The following is a 20,458-nucleotide window of genomic DNA, read 5'->3' on the forward strand; positions in this document are numbered from 1 at the left end:
CAAAGGAACCTCCCAGCCGATATTCAAGACCATGTGATCAGCAAAATGTTACCCCCAAGTGAGATGGTTTCCTAGTTGAACCTCCATCATCGGTTACCTACTGTTTCTCTCTTGCGGTAGTGTGGGATTGCTAGGGCTCCTCCTTAATGTCCCTTTTGTAAAAATAGTGATGATAGCCCATGTCATCCTTTATTTATTTGGGATTTCTCACAGGCTATATGGAGATCAGTTGCATGGTTGTGCGGTAAGCATTTCATATCTGGAATTTCTATTCCTAATATGTTGAGAAATTGGTTAGCATTTAGATTCAGATCAAATGGTTTATTCAATATTTAGACTTCTTTATTCTTCACAACTATATGATTCTTATGGTCGAAACGCACCAAAGGGTTTTCCGGGATAAGTTGACTAGAAGGGAACAATTGGTTACACAGATAATATCTCATGTTCAGGAGTTAGCTAATGGTAAATCCTATTCATTTCATTTGTCAGAAAGAGCAATCATTGATAACTTACAATTCAAATGGTATCAACAGAGAGATAAAATTATTATTCCAATGGCATGATCATTTTCTAGCCTTAATCACTTCAAGCTAAACATTGATAAGGCTTCCTTGCATAAGCCAGGCTAAGCAGGCGGAATGGTGTTATTAGGAATTCTGATGGTGCTTTTATTACAGTGTTTGTCAACCTTTTGAAATCGCTTCTAATAATTATGTGGAATTTTTCACTCTTGAAGAATGATTGATCCTAGCTTATCAGTTACCGTGCTACCCTATTCAGATTGAAAGTGATTCAGCATTACTCTCTAATGTTATTTATGAACGCTTCCAACCTTTATGGAAATATAGAGTTGCAACAAATAGTCGACGTCTTTTTAATTGTAGGTGATCCATCTCCCACATTTTTCGTGAAGCTAAAATAGTAGTTGGTATTTATACAAATAGGGCTACATCTCCATCTGGAAGCTACGGTTTAGTATTCTCGTCCATTGAATTTTATTTACCTTGCCCTAACTCATTATTTATACTTGCTCTAAGGTTGTAAGGTAGTAAAATGAATTTTATTTACCTTGCTTTAACTCATTATTTGGTACAGGTACTTGCTCTAAGGTTGTAAGGTAGTAAAGTATGAACGGTAGACTTTCTATTTTTAACTCTTAACAAAAAAATCAGGTAAAAGGCCTTTTCCCCATTGACTTACCCCCAAAAAAAAAAAAAAAAAATCAAGATATAAAAATATGGCAAAACAAAAAAAAAAAAAAAAAAAAAAAAAAGACAAACTCGCTTATTTTTAAGCCCAATCCTGAAAGACTATGAAGTGGTCGCACGTACGGATCCTCTTTTTTTTGGAAAGGGCGGACAATTTCCACTTTAAGTGGTCTTAATCACACGTACGGATCCTCTTTTTTGGGAAAGGGCGGACAATTTCCTCTTTAAGCTTATTTTTTAACCCTCGTATATACAGCTCGATAATCACCTCACTCAAGTCTTCTATAAAAAAAATAAAAAGTAAATTAAAATTGACCATAATGATTAATTCTTCATTTCACTTATTTAATAATAAGAGTAATATGTTTACATGCAGAGGTTGGTTTGGAATGATTTTACATCATCATCTTAGTTATGTTTTTGTTAATCGGATGGGTTACTCCGTTTCCCAAACCAAAAGTTGAGATTGTCCCTTGCAACTATTAGACATGCACTTTCAGACAATTAAAAGGGTTCATTTCAATCGACTGTTTGAACTTAGATCTGTTATATACTTTCTGGGAAAGTAACAGTCTACTAATATACACACCCCCAACCACCGTTTATCATCGAGAACGTATGGTGGAGTTGCCCGATACCCAGCTCAAAAATCCATTATTATCCATAGAGTTCTGGATCATCTCCACTGTCCCCAACAACAGACACAGGATAGCCGGTATGCGCACTGGTACTATTCTATACAGAATAATTTCCATGATACTAAGCAAAATAAAGAATGGTTATAAAGAGAGAAGTAAAGAAGATTCTAATTGAGAGCTGGTATCAGCACTTAGAAAAGGAAAGCTCCATTGATGCACTTATGAACCCCTCAGAATCCTTTACACAGACCTGAATAGCCATAATATAACTTACCATGAGTTACAGTACAAGAAGTTATATTGAAGAGTTTCAAAAACCATTAGTGGACCCAAAAAACTAAAAATACCATTTATGCAGTCTGTATTCACAAACCAATCCAATCCCTTCTTGTTCAACTGCTGGAATTTGCCAATGAAGCAAAAGCTCAGGCACAGCAGGAAAAAGAACCAAAGAAAAGCACCTTCTCTATATCTGTCCCATGAATCACCAATTTGTGGGAACTAACCCAAACATGGCACAAGAACCAGCTCAGGTATCACACTACCCCAGAAGGAAGCCTCAACACAAGTTGGCCACCTACAACACTGTCAAAAGAAACAAATCAGTTTTAAAGGTTCAGACTCATAAGATATCTCAAGTATAAAGGCCATCAGTATGTAGACATATATTTGATATTTGCTCCCAATGAAATACCTTTTCACGTAATAGTAGCAGAAATCAGCAAGGATGAAGGTCTGTACGATTTCGGCTAGGAGGACCATGGATGGCCATAACCCAGAGCCCAAAGCCACTAACAGGTGGCCACGAGTGTCCAAAACCTATTAAAAATAACCAATTTATCAAACTACAGTATCTTAAAATCTTATCAAATTTTAGACAGAAATTGACTGAGGAAAGGAAAAAAAAATCATTTGATTTTGCATATGAATATTTTGGTGGGCAATCTCAATAAGGCAAGTAAGGGTCTCCAAGCAGCGCTACAGGAATGGTAGATTATGTTTTGCATTATGCTAGAAGAAAAGAAAGCACAAGGGTTCCAATAAGCTGCCCAGCTGCTAATTATCAAGTAAGACTCCAAGTAAGCAATATTTCAACTACAATAACATGGCATCAAAACTGACAGAATCCAAGGGACAGTACGTCAAATTTCTCTTAGGATATGGTAAATGATAGATACTCTTGAACAAGTATACAAGTTCACTTACTTGGGCACTTAATAAGCTGAAAAAATAAAACTCAGAGACTTCATTTTTTCTTCTTTTTTTGTGAAGAGATTTTCGATGTAACACGTAAACCAGTGCCACATCATCTCCCCTGGCATATATAAACATAATGTTTATATAGTTATGTTGGCAATCAAAGTCCTTTCAGAAGTATCAGGACAATCCAGAAAATAGATGAGTTATTTCATGAGCTGATTTTGTATTATGAACATGTTTACATGTTATCCTCAAACAACTTGAGCCACTTGTCAGCTACATTGCATCAATGTAACTGCTGTAGGGATTAGAGAAGGATGAGAAGAAAATATCCAACCAATCCAGCAATAAGAGTCAAGAATATACTTAATCAAACAAAATAGATTTATTATGAGTCTTTCCAAACCTGAAGAACCCAATGAGCACAACTCAAAAATCTCGCAACTCCAAGTGCAAACACATAATGAGCCGTGAATGGTTCAACAATCTGAAAGCATCATAAAAAAAAAAATCAGGAAATCTTAGTAAAAATAAGGATAAGGGAAAGATGCATAACCCCCTCTTTATAATCATAATTCCAAATAAACCCTTTGGTCCAGGGAAAGCCTATGGGCCCCCACAAAATTAAAAGAAAAATATGTTTAACCCCCTCCCTACCTTTTCACATATTCAAAAGAAAAAGAGAAAAAAAAAAAAACCTCCCTACCTTTTCTATTGTCCAAATTACAATATTTATCCTTTTTCGTTTTTATAATGACCCCTTCATCCAAATGGAATTTGGGATGCTAGGTTTAAGCTACTTGTGAGGTTCACAAGATATATGAGCGAGCAAGAGAGAGAGAGAGAGATGTGGGTTCAAGGGAGGTTCAGATAAAGAGGGAGGGAGGAGTTCACAGGTGATGAAAAGAGAGGGGGGAAGTGAGGTTCACAAGATATGTATGTGTGTGTGTGTGAGAGAGAGAGAGAGATGTGGGTGCAAGGGAGGTTCATATAGAGAGGGAGGGAGGGAGGAGTCCACAGGTGATGAAAAGAGATGGGGGAGCTGCTACTTCTGAGGTTCACAAGATATGTGTGAGAGAGAGAGAGAGATGTGGGTTCAAGGGAGGTTCAGATAGAGAGGGAGGGAGGGAGGGAGGGAAGGAGGGAGGAGTTCACAGGGGATGAAAAGAGAGAGAGGGGGAGCTTTTCTAAGATTTTGATGATCAGGTCATTAGGAAAAAAGCAGAAGGATTAATATTGTCATTTGGACTATGAAAAGGTAGGGAGGGGTCAAATGTCCTTTTCTTTCAACATGGAAGGAGTCTATGGGCTTGTCATGAAGAATGGTAACAGAAACAATAATAACAACCAATGATGTTAACACCGGACTGAACTGACTAGTTTGGACTAGGAACCCCCTAGAATGTTGGCCATTTCCATCCGTCCAAACCACCAGACAGACATGGCCACCGAACGGTTGAACAAGCAGGTCTGATCAAGGGACCAGCCGGACTGGTTGAACCTGCCCGACTGAAATGGCCAGAAAAGGTCAAAAAACAGCCATTTTCTTTGACTTTGAGTGGGAATTCATCATTTTGGGGGATGGGGGGTTCCATTCCTTACAAACTTCTTAGGGGAATTACAGTCTTTTTTTATATTAGGGATGGTTTGGTGGTGTCAAAAAGTGGATTTTTGGAGAAACAGAAGCGGCCTCTCCCTCCCTACCTCTCTCCCTCTCTATCTCTCTCTCACACACACAACACACCTGAAAACCCATTTTCTGGAAATTTGGCAACTTTCAGGAAGATTCCAGCCACCAATCCACCCTATTACAAGCCCTGAGTGAGTTTATTACACTATTTTCTTGTTTTGTTAGTTTTACTTTTAGAAAAATAGAAAACAATTGGACTTTCAGGGTTCATATTCAATTTAATTGTTCTTCTGCTTTAATAAGTGTATTCTCCTAGGTTTCTTCTTATTTGGTAGCATACATGCATTTTGTAATATGAATATAGCGTTTCTTTTAATGTTTTTGTTTTTCATTTGGTTTTTTATTATTTTGATTCCTTTTTTATTTTGTTCTTTAACACTGCAATAGAACTATGGAGAATGTCAAGAGATGAAAAATGTTCCATATTTAGTTTTTTATTCTATATGAAAAATTATTTTTTTATACAATTCTATAATTTTATTTTTCTTTCCAATAATTTTCTGAAATTTTAACATTTTTCTAGATCTTTTCTAGGATTTCGCTTTTTATTTTTCATTTTTTGTATTTTCCCTTTTTTATTTTAAAATTCTTTCACCGCAAAGAGGTCCGATTCGAACTAAGACAAACTGATGCCCTCATCGGTTCAACTTCCAGTCTAGTCTTAACAACATTGGTAACAACAACAACAAGAAGAACAAGAAGGATACTTTGGTATGGCTGTCTTGACCATTAAAAGAAACTCCACTATTTCTATATCTAGCTAGTGCGGGAACACCACAAAATAGGCCTTAATTATGAAGGAAAATTAGGAAATAGGTTTTTCCATATGATGAAATAGTATTATGTGAAATTTATCAAAAAGTAAATCAAGATCTTAACCATTTCTTTTCATTTAAACCAAAAAAGGCCATCAAAATGGCACATAATCACAAGTTAATAGTTGATAGTTTAGCTGTATTTTGATAAATGCGTGAAATGTTGAATATTTGATATTTTAGATGTGCTTTGATAAATTTCTGTAGTAGTATTACGACTAGTAGAGTTTCCCTTTTGATGATCCAGACAAATTGGCCCTTGGCCACTAGGGCTATTGGCAATCCACTCAAAACTATGAAAACAAAGGGTGGCATAACCAAAATCATTTCCCTTTGATGATCCAGAGAAATTGGCCCTTAGCCACTAGGGCTATTGGCAATCCACTCAAAACTATGAGAACAAAGGGTGGCATAACCAAAATCCCGCCAGTATTGCCACCCATCCCTCATGTAGCAGGATCAAGACATCGAGTGGATTACTAAAAAATAGGTGGTAAAACCAGCCCTCTTATGATGATGATGAGGACGATGATAAAGTAGTGGTGGTGGTGGCAGTGGTGGTGGTTGTCGTCGTCGTTATGATTATTATTAAAGTAAGGGGAAAATGAGACTTGTGTTTGTACCTTGGTATTTTGCATCACACGCAATTGGGGAAGCACAGAAACAGATTCAAGATACACGCAAAAGGCCCACAAAATTCTGTTCACAATGTTATGTTGTGTCGACGGATGAATTGCTAGAGCCAGTACAGCACAAGGAGCCACCTACATCATTATCAACAATTAGAAGCCATACAAATATATATGTACCAATTCGATGAAATATAGTAACAAAATAGGTATATTTCTGTAGTATTTAACCACCTACAAGCTATCACAATACAGGGACATCTAACGTGGCATGAGCATAACCAAGAAGAGCACCCTGCTCTTTCTTGAAACCATGCCTTTCATAAGGGCATGAACTTTTTGGGAGTGGAAGATCCCAGTGCCACCAGTCAACCCTCACCATGTTTATTGCTAGGGCGTGGAAGCCGAAAAAATGGGAGGGCGGCCACATCTCCCTCTTAAAAGTGAGTCATTTTTGGTAGACGCAGCTTCCATGCCACATCTATCACAAAAGTGGAAAAGGGTGTCTACCACAACCTATTCCACTATTTCCAAACACATCATAAGAGCTTCCATAAGATATCTAGAGTTTCGAATACTACGAAATTTTGCTATAGTGAATACCAAGCATTTGATATCATTTAAATAAACCAGAAGATCTATAATCATTATCATTACAAAGTTCTGAGGAACTTCAAGCTAAATGCTAGAACATCAAAGTTAAATGAAAATGCCCTAAGAAACATACACGTGTGTGTGAGTGAGAGAGAGAGAGAGAGAGAGATCAGAAATAACAATCAACCCTGACACTTTTTTTTTTTTTTTTTTTTGTGTGGGTGGATCAGTGAGCATTACAGGCCCCTGCCTGTTTTACAAGTAATCAATGGTTTTCAAATGTATCAGTGGGAATGCAAACCTAGACTTCTAGCTAAGGCTTATGTGGTGCTCCACCACGACCGCATCCCGATTCCCATCAACCCCTGAAACTTGCCTACAAAATGTTGACAGGCATTTACTTAAATTACATATGGGAGATTAAAAAACCTTTCATATCCATAGACCTAAAACACTTCAAATTTATGACAGATATCAGCAGCCAGGGCACAAGCACACATAAATTTGCATGGCTTAACCATTGATTCTTTTTTAAAGATCCCATACTACACTAAGAGCATAGTCGCCACTTTCTCTCAGTCATATGCATTAAAAAACTTAAAAAGAGTTTTACAGGGATTCCCTTATGGTAATTCATATGATGTAATAACTACATTGAGGCATACTCCATTTCCTCAATCAAATTTTTTTCATAAAGTGAGAAACAAAAACAATCCAAGCCGCAGTGCTGAGGAAAACATTATTCCATGGAAAACCTCCATTGACTACTCAAAAGTCATTGGTTTCACCTGGTCATTTGAGTCAGATGGTATCATAAGTAGATCAATGCCAATGGGAAACAATACATTGAAACCAAAAACCAGTACAGAAAATGAAAAACTAAAGGGAGAGTAATTTTACCAAAAAGAAAAGTCAAGGGGAAAGTATACAATTACCCACTTTTGTCAAAGAAGAAAGTCTATTATAGTCTCATGGGCTATCAGATGCATAGTTCAATAGGTACATCACTGTCAAATGAAATGATGGGCGGTGATGGAATGAAAATGGAATAGGCTATTGGGTCATGTTTTCTTTGGTGCATCCCATTCTCTTTCCATCATTGTATTCAATGTTGATGACTGTCATGGATCAAGGTTTTCAATAGCCCATTGAACTAATGCAAACTTTCTCAAATACAAATGGAATATGGTGAGACTTACCACATAATACAGAGGAAAGTTGTCTTTGTCATCCATGTAACTGGACTTAAGTTTGAAACGGATCATATAAATAACCCATAAGGTTGTAAGGAGTGTAGCTGAATCAAGTAGTGTGTGTATATCATATTCCATAACAAAGCTGCAGTACAATCGAACTGCTAGAAACATAGCTGTTAATTCCTGAGATTTAAGAGAAAGTCCTGCACGTTGTACATACAAATGAAATATAAGATAAACAAACAGGAAAAGAAATCGAAATATAATCAGTCTCAACACATTATACATGCAGATATATATAGCGAAACAACATGCCAACAGAAAGATATATGAAATAAAATGCAATCAAATAACTATGACAAACCAATTGAACATGCTGTGTTAGTAACTGGAAGTGATAATTAATACATAAAATAACTGTTTTGCAGTTTCCAGTTTTTCCTCAGTGGTTTTTACAAGGCTGATGGTCCTTGAGAAAATTCAAAGGTCTAACGTACCAAGATTTGATTTCATTGGGGTTTCAACCTCTTGGCTTAGTAGTAAGGGCACCATACTAGTATCATTAAGTTATGAGATGATGAAAAAACTTTGTTTAAAATATCTGCATTTGACAGGAACAGATTGAAGGAATAGATGATCAGGGTGGTGGGGTGCCATGCCACAACATGACATCTTGATTACCATTCCTACCATGACAAAGAAAGGGTTCCCCCCCCAATCTACCCAAAAAATTAAAAATATATATATTTAAAACAAAATAAAATAAAACTATCTGCATTTGACATTTGGGTAACCCAGAACCTTAGAAAACAGGCAGCTGCACTGAAAAATTATGTAAAAATACCAGGCAGCCACCTGGAACGAACAATTGTTGTTGTTGTGATGATGAACTCGCCCATGGTATCGTGCTTCAAGTCTTGAACTACAAGGCAGAAATGGTACAGAAAAGGATACACGAATACAATAAACAAGCACAAAAGCTCATGAATTGCCCAGTTGTAGCTGTACCAAAAAGATGCAGTTTCTCAATTTAATCTTGTGTATAATTTGATAGCTCAAGCGTATATTACTAAATCACAGTTTTCTTCCTCATAAATCAACTTATAAACTTTGTTAACTAGTTACAACTAAGAGAATTAGAAACTTAAAACTTATGTTCGGAGTATTTTAAAGAGTTTGACTTGATAACAGTGTCTCAAAAAGTGCTAGGCGGGTTCTAGGCGGCCTGGGGGGTCCAGGCCTGGGGGGTCCAGGCCGCCCAACGCCTAGGCAAGCGCCCAGGCGGGCACTCAGAACCTGGGCGGCCCAGTCGAATCCAAAAAGGATGCCCCTTTGAATAAAAAAAGGATATATAGTATAAAAATAAAAATTAAGTATTTAGGGCACTTACTTTGAGTTTGATTGCTCAATCTTCAAACTTCCACCTCAAAGATGCTTCTAACAACTCAAAATCTTCTAAAAAATCCCCCAATAGATTTATAAAACATCAAAAATTAAATCTAATATCAATGGGTGATGCTTTGATCAATTTTTGTCAACTTTGTGAAACCCTTCGATCCTCAAGAAATCACCAAAAACTAGTTTTGTAAAGGCTCTCTCTCTAAGATGGGCTCCAATAAGTTTTAGGTTTCAAATGAACTTAAAACCATCATTCTAACCCTTTATATTTAAAAAAAAAAATTCCCCCCTTGGATGGGACGCCCTCCTCGACGGATTCCATACCGCCTACCACCTAGGCGAGACGCAGGCCCTGGGCAGTTGCCCTGGGCTAGGCGTTGGGCGCCCGCCTAGGCGAGTTCCGTACCGCCTAGGCGGCCGCCCAGGGACTGCCGCCCAGATTGGCCGCCTAGGCCTGGGTGATGCGCCCAAGCCTTCTGGACCTCCTAGGCGCTAGGCGGTCCGCTTTTTGAATCACTGCTTGGTAATAGCCGAGTAACAGTTTGATTATCATGTACCACTTTATTTCTTAAAAGGATTAAATCCTTTCCTGTTAATGCCACTATTGAGGAAAAAATATGCATTCTCGTGATTTGTATCCAAAGGAAAATATAAATAAATAAAGAATAAAAGATTTGTTTGGATTATGGAATTGCGAAGCATAATTTTTTCAGTTTTAGCTGGATTCGTCCTTCCAATTCGATGAGTATGAGTAAGGGATCCATGGACGAAGATACAAAAATCTATTTCTAATTATAACTAAATCTTCAATTTTTGTAAAAGAGAGATTGAAGCCAAATAGCTATTCAATGATGACTTTAGTTTACTAGGGGCATCGGCATGTAGTTTCGGCTTGGTGGAAATAAAATCTTTTCGCTCGATGAGAAAATGAAATGAACCCCTGCTCCCATCATCTCTTCCAAATTGCTGTCCCAATATCTTCTTTCCATTTCTACCCACACTTCCTTTTTTTTTCAAGAATGAGGTACCCTGAAATCTGAAATATAAAATTGTTCCTACGGAACCTTCTACCTGGGATGGACCGTTGATACATGGTCCAAGCTATTCACTCCTTTCTATTCCTTATTAAATTGAAATTAAATTAAATTCATTATCAAACGACTGTATAATTTGTAACTGTAAAATATAATATAGATAAATTAATGAATCCACTCTTATGAATCATTAAATCCCATAGAATGATTGTTCTGATGTATTATGAAAATTCTTTGGGATGCAGGAACCACAAAATTTTCTGTGGTAGAACAAAATATCTCTCATCTTCCCATCGAATAGATTCTTCTTTTTTATTTCCAAATAAATGTTGTTGTGTTCCCTGGAGTAGTGAATGAATCCTTTGAATCCGGTACCAACAGGTATCATCCCCCCCAGAACAACATTCTCTTTCAGACCTTTCAACCAATCAATATGACTTCGGAGAGCGGCTTTCGCTAAAACCCGAGTGCTTTCTTGAAAACTCGCTTCTGATATGAAGCTTTGAGTATTCAAAGATGCCCTCGTCATTCCCAATAGAATAGCTCTGTAACAAATATCTTCTTCCAAAGCACAACCGATTCTTTCTGCTCACAACAATCCGACTAGTTCTCTGGGTGAGAAAACATTAGACATTCCACCTTCTGAAACCAAGACTTTTGATGTTATTTGTCATACAATAGTTTCTATATGATGTTACTGCATGGATCAAGATTATAAATCCTTCTATTTTCATCCATTAAATAAGATTTAGGTACTAGGAAAGTCTCTCTTGAATTGTCAAGTAGTAAATATTTATTTAACAAGATCTCATTATGAGTTATTGAATGATAAGATGAGGAAAAATTCAAAATGTTAAGTACAGTCGCTAACAGACCCAACGAATTCCTAATTGAAATCATGGGATCCTCAAGAATTGATTCTTTTGCCACATTGTGATATTTCGAACCATTGAGTGGACCAATTCGAGAACAATTGGATGATGACAAAACCATAAGAGATTCACCCTGGCCTTCCTTATTTCTATTCAACAATGTACAAATAGTTCCTTGATGTTGGCTAGGGGACCGTTTGGATACCTGGAAATATATTGTCTGTGAAATATATTACTGGTGTAATACATTACCTGCAAATGGATTGTTACTGTTTGGGTAGTATTTAGATGCAACCTGGGAAATACATTGCTACTGTTTGGCTATGTCTAGAAGAATTATGGGAAAGGCATTACCAACATTTTATCAACACTTGCCTATAAACTATCATTTCTTTCTTTTTTGTCACAAAATTCTACTGAAATGCAGAATTAAAGTCATCATCACACCATTCCAAAAATATTTTCTAATAATAACATCATCACCACTCCAAAAAGATTTTTTAATAATAACTTGTACCATTCTAAAGTCATCATCACACAATTTCCTACTTATGTTGCATGCCTTTGGCAGTTACATGGATTTCATGTCTTCTACCATGATTAGACTTTGGTTTCAACATGATAAGTCATTGGAATAATATGATTGGAATAGCATATTTTTATTATGATAAGCCTTATTTTTCTTTATTTTTTATATAAGTCTTTCAAATGTCTCTATATAATTTCAAATAAGCAATAAATTTATGATACCAAATTCAAAATCTTTATAGTACAAGTTAAAAAATGGGAAGAAGTTTGATTAGTAAACTAGAAGGTTTTGTAATTACAGTAGAAAATTTTGAGGCATTGGAGGAGACTTAAGAGGTAGGGCTTATCCACACCAAAATAACTAGTTAAAGAAAGAGAGAGCACCTTATGCACACCAGTTATTAGGGCTCAAGAGAGAGGGGGGGCAGGCTTAGAGAGGGAGGGAGCACCTTATGCAAATCAGTTATTAGGGCTAAAGAGAGAGGGGGCGGGCTTAGAGAGGGAGGGAGCACCTATGCAAACTAGTTATTATGGCTCAAGAAAGGAGAGAGTAGGGCTTACCAGTGAAGAGAGAAGCGTGGCTTTGGTAAGTTCCTCAGATGAGTTTGAGAGAGGGAAAATGGCGGGTTCGCATTTTTTTAAACGGGGGATAGGGCAGAGAGAGACACACGAGAAAGATTTCTCAAATATGAGAAGAGAGAGAGTAGGGCTTACCAGTGAAGAGAGAAGCATGGCTTTGGTAAGTTCCTCAGACGAGTTTGAGAGAGGGAAAATGGCGGGTTGGCATTTTTTTAAACGGAGGATAGAGCAGAGAGAGACGCGCACGAAAGATTTTCCAAAGATTACCTGTCAAGGAGCATAATAAATTTTTCACCCCTCACCGTGCATAATCAGTTTCGTGATTTTTCGGAAAATCTCAGGTAATCTCTTTCCATTTCCTTACGAATAAAGTGCACCCAAACAATGGAAATGTCATATTTCCTTGTAATCTATTGTTATGTAATAGATTTCCAGGTACCCAAACGACCCCTAAGTGATTGAGTCTTCGCCTTGGAAAAAAAGGATTGGTATTGATGCAATCTGATCCATTATTAGGAATCAATCCTGAACCCGCCATATCATTCTCTTTTCCAGTAGACGAAATAGGGGACTTGACCAAATCAATTGTTATAAAATTTCGAATCAGATCATTTACCCTCACTTCAGCGAGGGAAGTATAAGCCTCTTCTTCGTCTATAGAACCATCCCAGTCTTGATCCCAATTCAATACTAAGCAAGTCCGAACTAATTTAATGCTTGTGTGAAAAATTCCTTGAATTGGTTTGCTATCTCCATAAAGAATATAATTGACAACACTAGTAGTTGCAAATTATTCTTTTCCTGCAACAGATACTAGGGAAAAAACATTGCTAGATTTATCCCATCGACAATTTCATATGTCACTATGGGTCAAACTGAAACAAAATACTTTTTCTTGATAGGTGTCATCCGTTGGACATAGATCCAATTTTTCAATTTTGATTCCATGTTTTTTACCCTTCCAGGTGGCATCAAAATGTCGTTGTACCAGGATATATTTTCCATCTCTCTAGGAAAATGGATATCTCCATAAGATATTTTCAATTCAATCCTTTTTTTTCCTCCACTCGGACCAAGCTGCCTACTTGACTTCTTATATTCAAAGTGATTCGTGTATCCACTCCAATGATACTATTATTTCGTACCATTATGGACGAAGATCTAGGTAAGATATGCACTTCTTCATGAATGAAAAAAAATTGATTTACTTTGATTTGGATTTGGTATTTTGGTCCAAAAGCCCTTGTCTTTCGATATTCAATTAAATCTTCTTTTTTTATTATTGAATCGACTTCTATGGCCCCATATTTGGCAATTCTTGAAGTGCTTCTTCTGTATCGAGGATCGTCGAAATAGGCAAGAATACTATTTACGTAAAACACCTTTTATGGGTATTTTAATCACGATACCAAGAGGTCTTAGTTCCTTCTCTTGTTCTTGATCATATTGGAATGGGATGATGAATCTATTTCTTCGCCTCTTCGCCAATAAATCAGAATTCTCATGGAGAATAAGAGGATATATGGAATCCCAATTCCTATTGGATATGATTCAATCAGGTCCTAAATATAAGAAACCCTCCCCCTTTTTTGATCCCACCCAAACAATTTGTGTCTTACTCGATCATTATTCATCGAGAGGTCAGAAATATATCTCTCTTCGACATAAAGAGAATAAACATTCATTTGATCTTGATCCTTGTGGAGTGGAAAAGGCATTATACTGGATCTGCATGGACTTCCAATAATACCCATAAATGACTTGTTTCGGATAAGAAATGAACATTACCATGTGTATATTCGGGTGTATGGTAAACATCGGCACACCAGTGCATCTCTCCCTCTAAGTCAAAATAAATATGTTTTTGAACCCTCTCCTTTAAAGTGGATGTGCCAATGCAAATCTTAGAAATCACTTGTTTTGATTCTACATATTGATCATTTTGAACCAAAAGAAAACTTTTTGGTGGAATATTCACTTTATGTATAATATCCTCACTCTCAATAGTTACATGAAGGTCTATATGGCATAAAAAAGCGGGATGTCCATGACGTGTACGTGTGGGATGAACTAAGTCCTCATTGAATTGGATTTTTCCATTAGAAGGAGATCGTACATGTTCTGCGATACCGCCTATGAATACTCCACCGGTATGAAAAGTTCTTAATGTTAGGTGAGTTCCCGGTTCTCCAATTGATTGACCCGCAATAATACCTCCAGCCTCTCCTAATTCGACCAGGTTACCGTGAGTGGTACTCCGACCATAACATAATTGACAGATCCAAGATGTTATGATCCAAGATGTTATGAATCGATTGACAAGACCATAACATAATTGACAGATCCAAGATGTTATGAATCGATTGATAAGTCCAATCCCAATATCTTGATTTCGAGTCGCAATGCATCGCAGGCCCATATATACATCATGCGCTAATATGCAACCAATTAGCGTTCGGATAAAAATCCTTTCCGTCACCCCAACCCCATTTTGAGGACTCACGGAAATACCTCGGATAATGCCACAATCCGTTCTATGTACAACAATATGTCAAACTACTTCAACAAGTCTACGTGTAAGGTATCCAGCATTTGATGTTCGTACAGCAGTATCCACAACTCCTTTGTGGGCTCAATAACAGGAAATGGTATATTCCGTTAAAGAAAGCCCTTCGAGTAAATTGTTTTAAATGGGCAAATCAATCATTTGTCCTTATGGATCCGACATTAATCCTCTCATACCTACTAATTGGTGGACCTGAGATGCATTTCCTCTAGCTCCCGAAAAGGACATTATATGGACTGGATTAAAAGGATCAGTCATCCTGAAATTTGGATTCATTTCTTGTGTCAAATATTCACTTGTAGCATACCATAGCTCAATTGATTGGCGTAATTTTTCTACTGCGTGTACATTCCCATGACGATGGTGCTTTTCCAAAATCAATCTTTGTTGTTCCGCATCTTGTCCTAACCATCCCTTAGAAGGCGCTGTTAAAAGATCATCAATTCCTAATGAAATTGATGTCAGAGTGGCTTGCCGAACACCCAGAGTCTTTACGTGATCCAGAATGTGTGATATATATGCCATTCCAAAATGATCTATTAATCTACTAATAAGTCGTTTCATGCAGTTCCATCTATCGCTTTATTGTGAAAGACCATATCAGCCCGTTATGCCATAAGTACCTCCTTATTCCGGTGAGTAAGATTCAACAATGAGTTTCAGTCAGTGATTTGAAGACTTATTTTCCCTTTCCTCGATCTTGATTCACGTACAAATTTTGGAATTGTGATACTTGTTGAACAGGAGATATCTGTATTCTAACGGGTATCACAGAATTACTCGGGTACCAGATCAATAAGTCCGACAAAACCCTTGTATAGCTTCTTCTATTTCTCGATAAAAAGAAATATAACCAACGGTGGTTCGAATGTAAATACAAACAATTTATTTTTTTACACTTATTACCATTCGATAGTGCTCGTGAATCTCATGGTAGATATCCAAAGATTCATATTGAACTTCAATGGGAGCTTCTCTATTTATTGAGGCAATCACGCATTGATCTAGTCGCCACCGGAGCCACAAAGGATTGTATAAGTCGATTCGTTTCTGACGATAAGCTCCAAGTGCATCGTAGGAACTACAAAAATAAGGTTCTTTCTCTTTTGTATACTTATAGTTATTATCGTCAACTACTTCATTTTGATAGTTTCTATGCTTACATGGATTGTACCTATTTGCACAAATACCTCGGCAATTCCCAATCGTTAGTACATAGAGGCCAATAAGCATATCTTGAGTTGGTACAGAAATAGGATCTCCAATAGCTAGAGACAAGAGATTCATATGAAAAAACATAAGTAAACGGGCTTCTGCTTGAGCTTCCAAAGACAAAGGTACATGAACAACCATCTGATCCCCATCGAAGTCTGCATTGAATCCCTTATGAACTAATGGATGTAAACAAATAGCACGTCCCTCCACTAGAATAGGTTGGAAGTTGGAACGCCTGTATGCTTAATCTATGCAAAGTAAGTGCTCTATTCAACAATACAGGATTTCCTTCCATAACTTTTTAAAGTATTTCCCATACATTGTTTTTTTTTCCCGAGTTTTACTTTTCGCAATCCCTATGTTGGAAGCGACATGTTGTCTGATTAGACCACGAATTACAAAAGTCAGAAAGAGCTCTATTGCTATTTTTCAAGGTAATCCACATCGATGTAATGAAAGCAAAGGGCCTACCACAATGACAGAACGACCCGAATAATCGACCCGTTTACCAAGTAGAGTCTCACGAAATCTTCCCTCTTTGCCTTCAATTACATCTAAAAAAAGACTTGTAAACTTTATTGTGACCGTCCCTCATTGGTTGTCAGCAGATCCCATTATCAAGAAGTGTATCGACGGCTTGTACTAATTTTTCCTGACACATCACTGATTCCCCTGGCGTAGATCTACTTGTTGTTAATGGATCAATAAGAGTATTATTCCGATAGATAACTCTTCTATAGAGTTCATTATTATCCGAACTCATTAGTTTACCCCCATCTATCTAAATGATTGGCCTCAACTTAGGAAGAAGAACTGGTAATTGGCACAAAACCATCTGTTCTTGTTCTACATTTGTTCTAAGAAGATGCTTAGCCAATTCCATGCGCCTAACCAAAAAATCCTTTCTCGTTACGATTTTTTTATCTTCCCATTCATTCTCAGTGGATCTTTCTTCCCCCAATTCCTTCCATTCTACCAATGAACGATCTGTAATAATTCGCAAATCTGGATCGGCTAATTGTTCTCTAATAGCACCTGCTCCAGTAGATATTTCTCGATTTCTAAATAGATTGAAGCATTGGGTAAGAAAAAAAAGTGGGATGCTGCATTTCCAGGATTGGATTTCATATTTGAATGAACCTTGTAATCGTAAGAAAGTGGGTTTTTTAACTATGGACCTAGCAAAAGAGAAATTGGGATAAGTTCCTATAGAATCTCCCCCTCAAAATCGGACGTGAAGGTTTCCTCTCATCCGGCTCAAGTAGTTGTAACAAAGAAAGGGGTTCTCACTCCCAAATTTTACTTTAGATAAATCCCAAAACTACTCCTTACTCAAGTTCTCAGTGAGGGCCAATAAATATTTCATTGATTCATCTCTTCTCCTCAATGACTCATTCAACATTATGTGGAATATGGTATCCCACACTCCACAACAATAGTTTTTCCACATGATATTCTTCCCTAATGAAACAACACAGACAACAAGAATAAGCAACAATTCAATTCAAAACAATTGATCAGAAGTTCATGGAATTTTATGATGTCTATATGTCGAACCTTTTCCCAGTATCTCAAACCTTTTTTCTAGATTCTTAAAGAATTCCCATTTGGACAAAATAAAAGTCAAAGTACAGTGCGCAATGGAAACCAATCGCTACTCATTAATTTTTCTTTCCCTTTGCATTTCTCAATATCCCTAAAATGTATTCTTTTTTATTCCCAAATTCCAACTTCAAGAGGACTCGGAGACCTCCTTTCCCATGAGTTGCATCATCAGTGAAAGGTTAGTGAGCCCCTCCCGAGGAAGATGAGAGAAATCATATGTGTATCAGATGGTTTTGTTTTGTGATTCTAAGGCTCTAGTCCACACAATGAAGAGAAGTAAATCCAAAAGTTTTATTGAGAAAATGAATGGAATTTGAAGAAATTGCAGATTAAGGGTTGTCATTTGGAAAGGGAGAAATATGTCTTCACTAAAATTTGAAGAAATTGCAGACTGAGGGTTTGTCATTTGAAAAAGAAGAGATCTCCATTGAGTATGTTTAACACAGAAGTACCCATTATGACATACTCCTTGAGTAAGAGATTTGAGTATTTGACAATCACATATGCATCCTTTTTCATCTGGAATCTTGTTATAGAGTGTAACAAATACATACTAGCAATCAAAACATGAATAACACTGCAATAGAAGTATGGTGTCCTCAAATTGTCATATGACAAGAAGGCTGTCCTCCATCATTCCCTTTTACTCATTAAGAGGTGATCAAGGTTAGTTATCGATAAATATTGCAATTATCAATCTAATTTTTTTTATTTGAACAGTATGTTGTAAAAGTATTTTGATGAATACAATTCAACCATGAGGTTATTTCTACTATAAGTCTTTCCTCTAGAAACTGTGACCTATTACCTTTACTCCTATATTTGCTCTATGTCATATTAGAGGAAAGTTGATAAGTAGCTTCCTAGCTATGCTACATGGATTCATAGTTTGGGTACCACACCCCTTACGGACACATATCAACATGCATAATGACTCAGATTCTTGTTCTTGTTCACTGAAAATTGACTACATCGGTACATTTGGATCTTCTTTTTATTATTGGGTAGAAACATGAACATTGATAATATCTATGGATTCAGCCAACTAAGGAATGAATGACTTTATTTGGCAACTTATCATGAAAAGTAATACCAGCAAACAATGTTGGATTTCATGATCTCTTTAAAATATAGCCGTGTCACGAAATCTTCTTCTTCGTGGCATGAGGAATCCAACATGCCACACCTATGTCTGACTGACACTTACACAAGTAAAGTGCCATGGAACATAGCTTGGTAGTTTATCAATCAGGCATTGAAGTCAATGCTGCCCACTTAAACAGCTTTCAGACACACAGATGGATTTCATAGGCAGTTTCCTCCCTGGATGTAGGCCCATGTTTTCATCAAATAATCTCTTTCAAGGGGAAAACAAATGTTATGAAGTAAAAATAGAGTTTTGAATAAAGTTATGGAGAAGACCAGAGATTTTTTGCAAATTTATGTAGAACCCTAATAGAAATATGGATGTTCTACTATGCTAGACAGGTATAATGATGGAAAGGGTGAAAGGAATGGTGAAACTTTAAACAAAGTTTTCGTTTAATTATTCAGTTTGCAATACTGTTTTGGAGACATCAATCCAATTCAATAACTGATTTACTACCAAATTCTTTTCCATGTCAACAAAACCTACAGAGTGAAGTGAGAAATTTTCAGCAACAGTTTGCTTCGGCCAAGACTTGAATATGAAAACAGAATAATCAAATAGAAAAACAAGACGCCACAAAGCTCAATTCATATATACCCACTAGCTCGATTCATAAATCAATATCACCCAAAAAGTCAAACCACTATCAAAACCTAATCCAACCAACCTTCGAACACATTGATAAGAATCAGAAAAGAACAAAACTATGTCATTTTACAAGAACGGAGAAAAGAACAGAAACCGGTCGCACCAAGAGCATAACAAGAACCCAAGATTGCGAAGGGAGACAGAAACCCAACAAGAGCAAAATAAAGAGAGAAGAGATCAGAATTACCAGCACAAGTCTTCTCCTTCATGAGTTTATAGATCAGAACGCAAATACCAATGGCGTGTGCGGCCTCTGCAGCTACAAAGAGGTTATCATGATCATGAACTATGGCCCTGAGGAGAACCAGGGCAGCCATGCCTGAGACCACAGCAAGGAAGGCCTTCACTTTGGGGGGCTGCCTCTTCACCCATCCTACCACGAAGTGTCTCATGGACGAACTCATATCTTTCTCTCTCTCTCCAGTCTCTCTCCCTGAACACTGCGTGAATCGAGGCGCAATGTTTCTCGTCTGCTTTCCTTCTTTATATCCCAGAAATTCCAATATTTTTCGAGCGCGTATGTCATGCTCATGCGGATGCATAGTGTAGATCTGCTCCCTCGGGCAGATGACTAACTTGGGAAGATTTCTTGATCCAAAGTTTTGGAAACCACCTAAAACTTATTAAGTGATTATATTTAAAAGAAAATTTTCAATTTGAAGTTTTATAATACTTAGATCTCACCCTTAACAAACTACATAGATTCTAAATATTATTTTGTTCAAATCAATGCAATTTGAAAAAAAATTTATTGAGCAAAGCCTATGGGTTGAAGCATTTATATTTCCAAAATTTGAAGTCCTAAGGATACTCCTTGGATTTTACCCAAGGGAATAAATGACAACGTGCTCCCCTCAGTAGGGCAAAATTTTAACATTTTAGCTTTGCTG

General features: G+C 37.0%; 1 protein-coding gene across 2 annotated transcripts; it reads right to left on the bottom strand.

The window, feature by feature from the left end:
• Positions 1 to 2,035: 2,035 nt before the first annotated feature.
• LOC18441785 (uncharacterized) lies at positions 2,036 to 20,026 on the bottom strand. Of its 2 annotated transcripts, XM_006852011.4 has the most exons (6): positions 19,756 to 20,026; positions 7,977 to 8,176; positions 6,178 to 6,318; positions 3,456 to 3,536; positions 2,544 to 2,668; positions 2,036 to 2,434 (listed from the first exon to the last, which is right to left on the bottom strand). In XM_006852011.4, exons 1-6 carry the CDS (start codon positions 19,970 to 19,972, stop codon positions 2,386 to 2,388), a joined length of 813 nt encoding a protein of 270 aa, XP_006852073.2. In that variant the 5' UTR covers positions 19,973 to 20,026; the 3' UTR covers positions 2,036 to 2,385. The 2 variants fall into 2 exon arrangements, with proteins under 2 accessions (XP_006852073.2, XP_088702102.1); XM_088845976.1 differs by lacking the exon at positions 3,456 to 3,536.
• Positions 20,027 to 20,458: the final 432 nt, after the last annotated feature.

Source organism: Amborella trichopoda, chromosome 9 (assembly GCF_054954075.1).
Source record: "Amborella trichopoda isolate Santa Cruz 75 chromosome 9, AtrichopodaSantaCruz75HAP2 v2.0, whole genome shotgun sequence".
Lineage (NCBI taxonomy): Eukaryota > Viridiplantae > Streptophyta > Magnoliopsida > Amborellales > Amborellaceae > Amborella > Amborella trichopoda.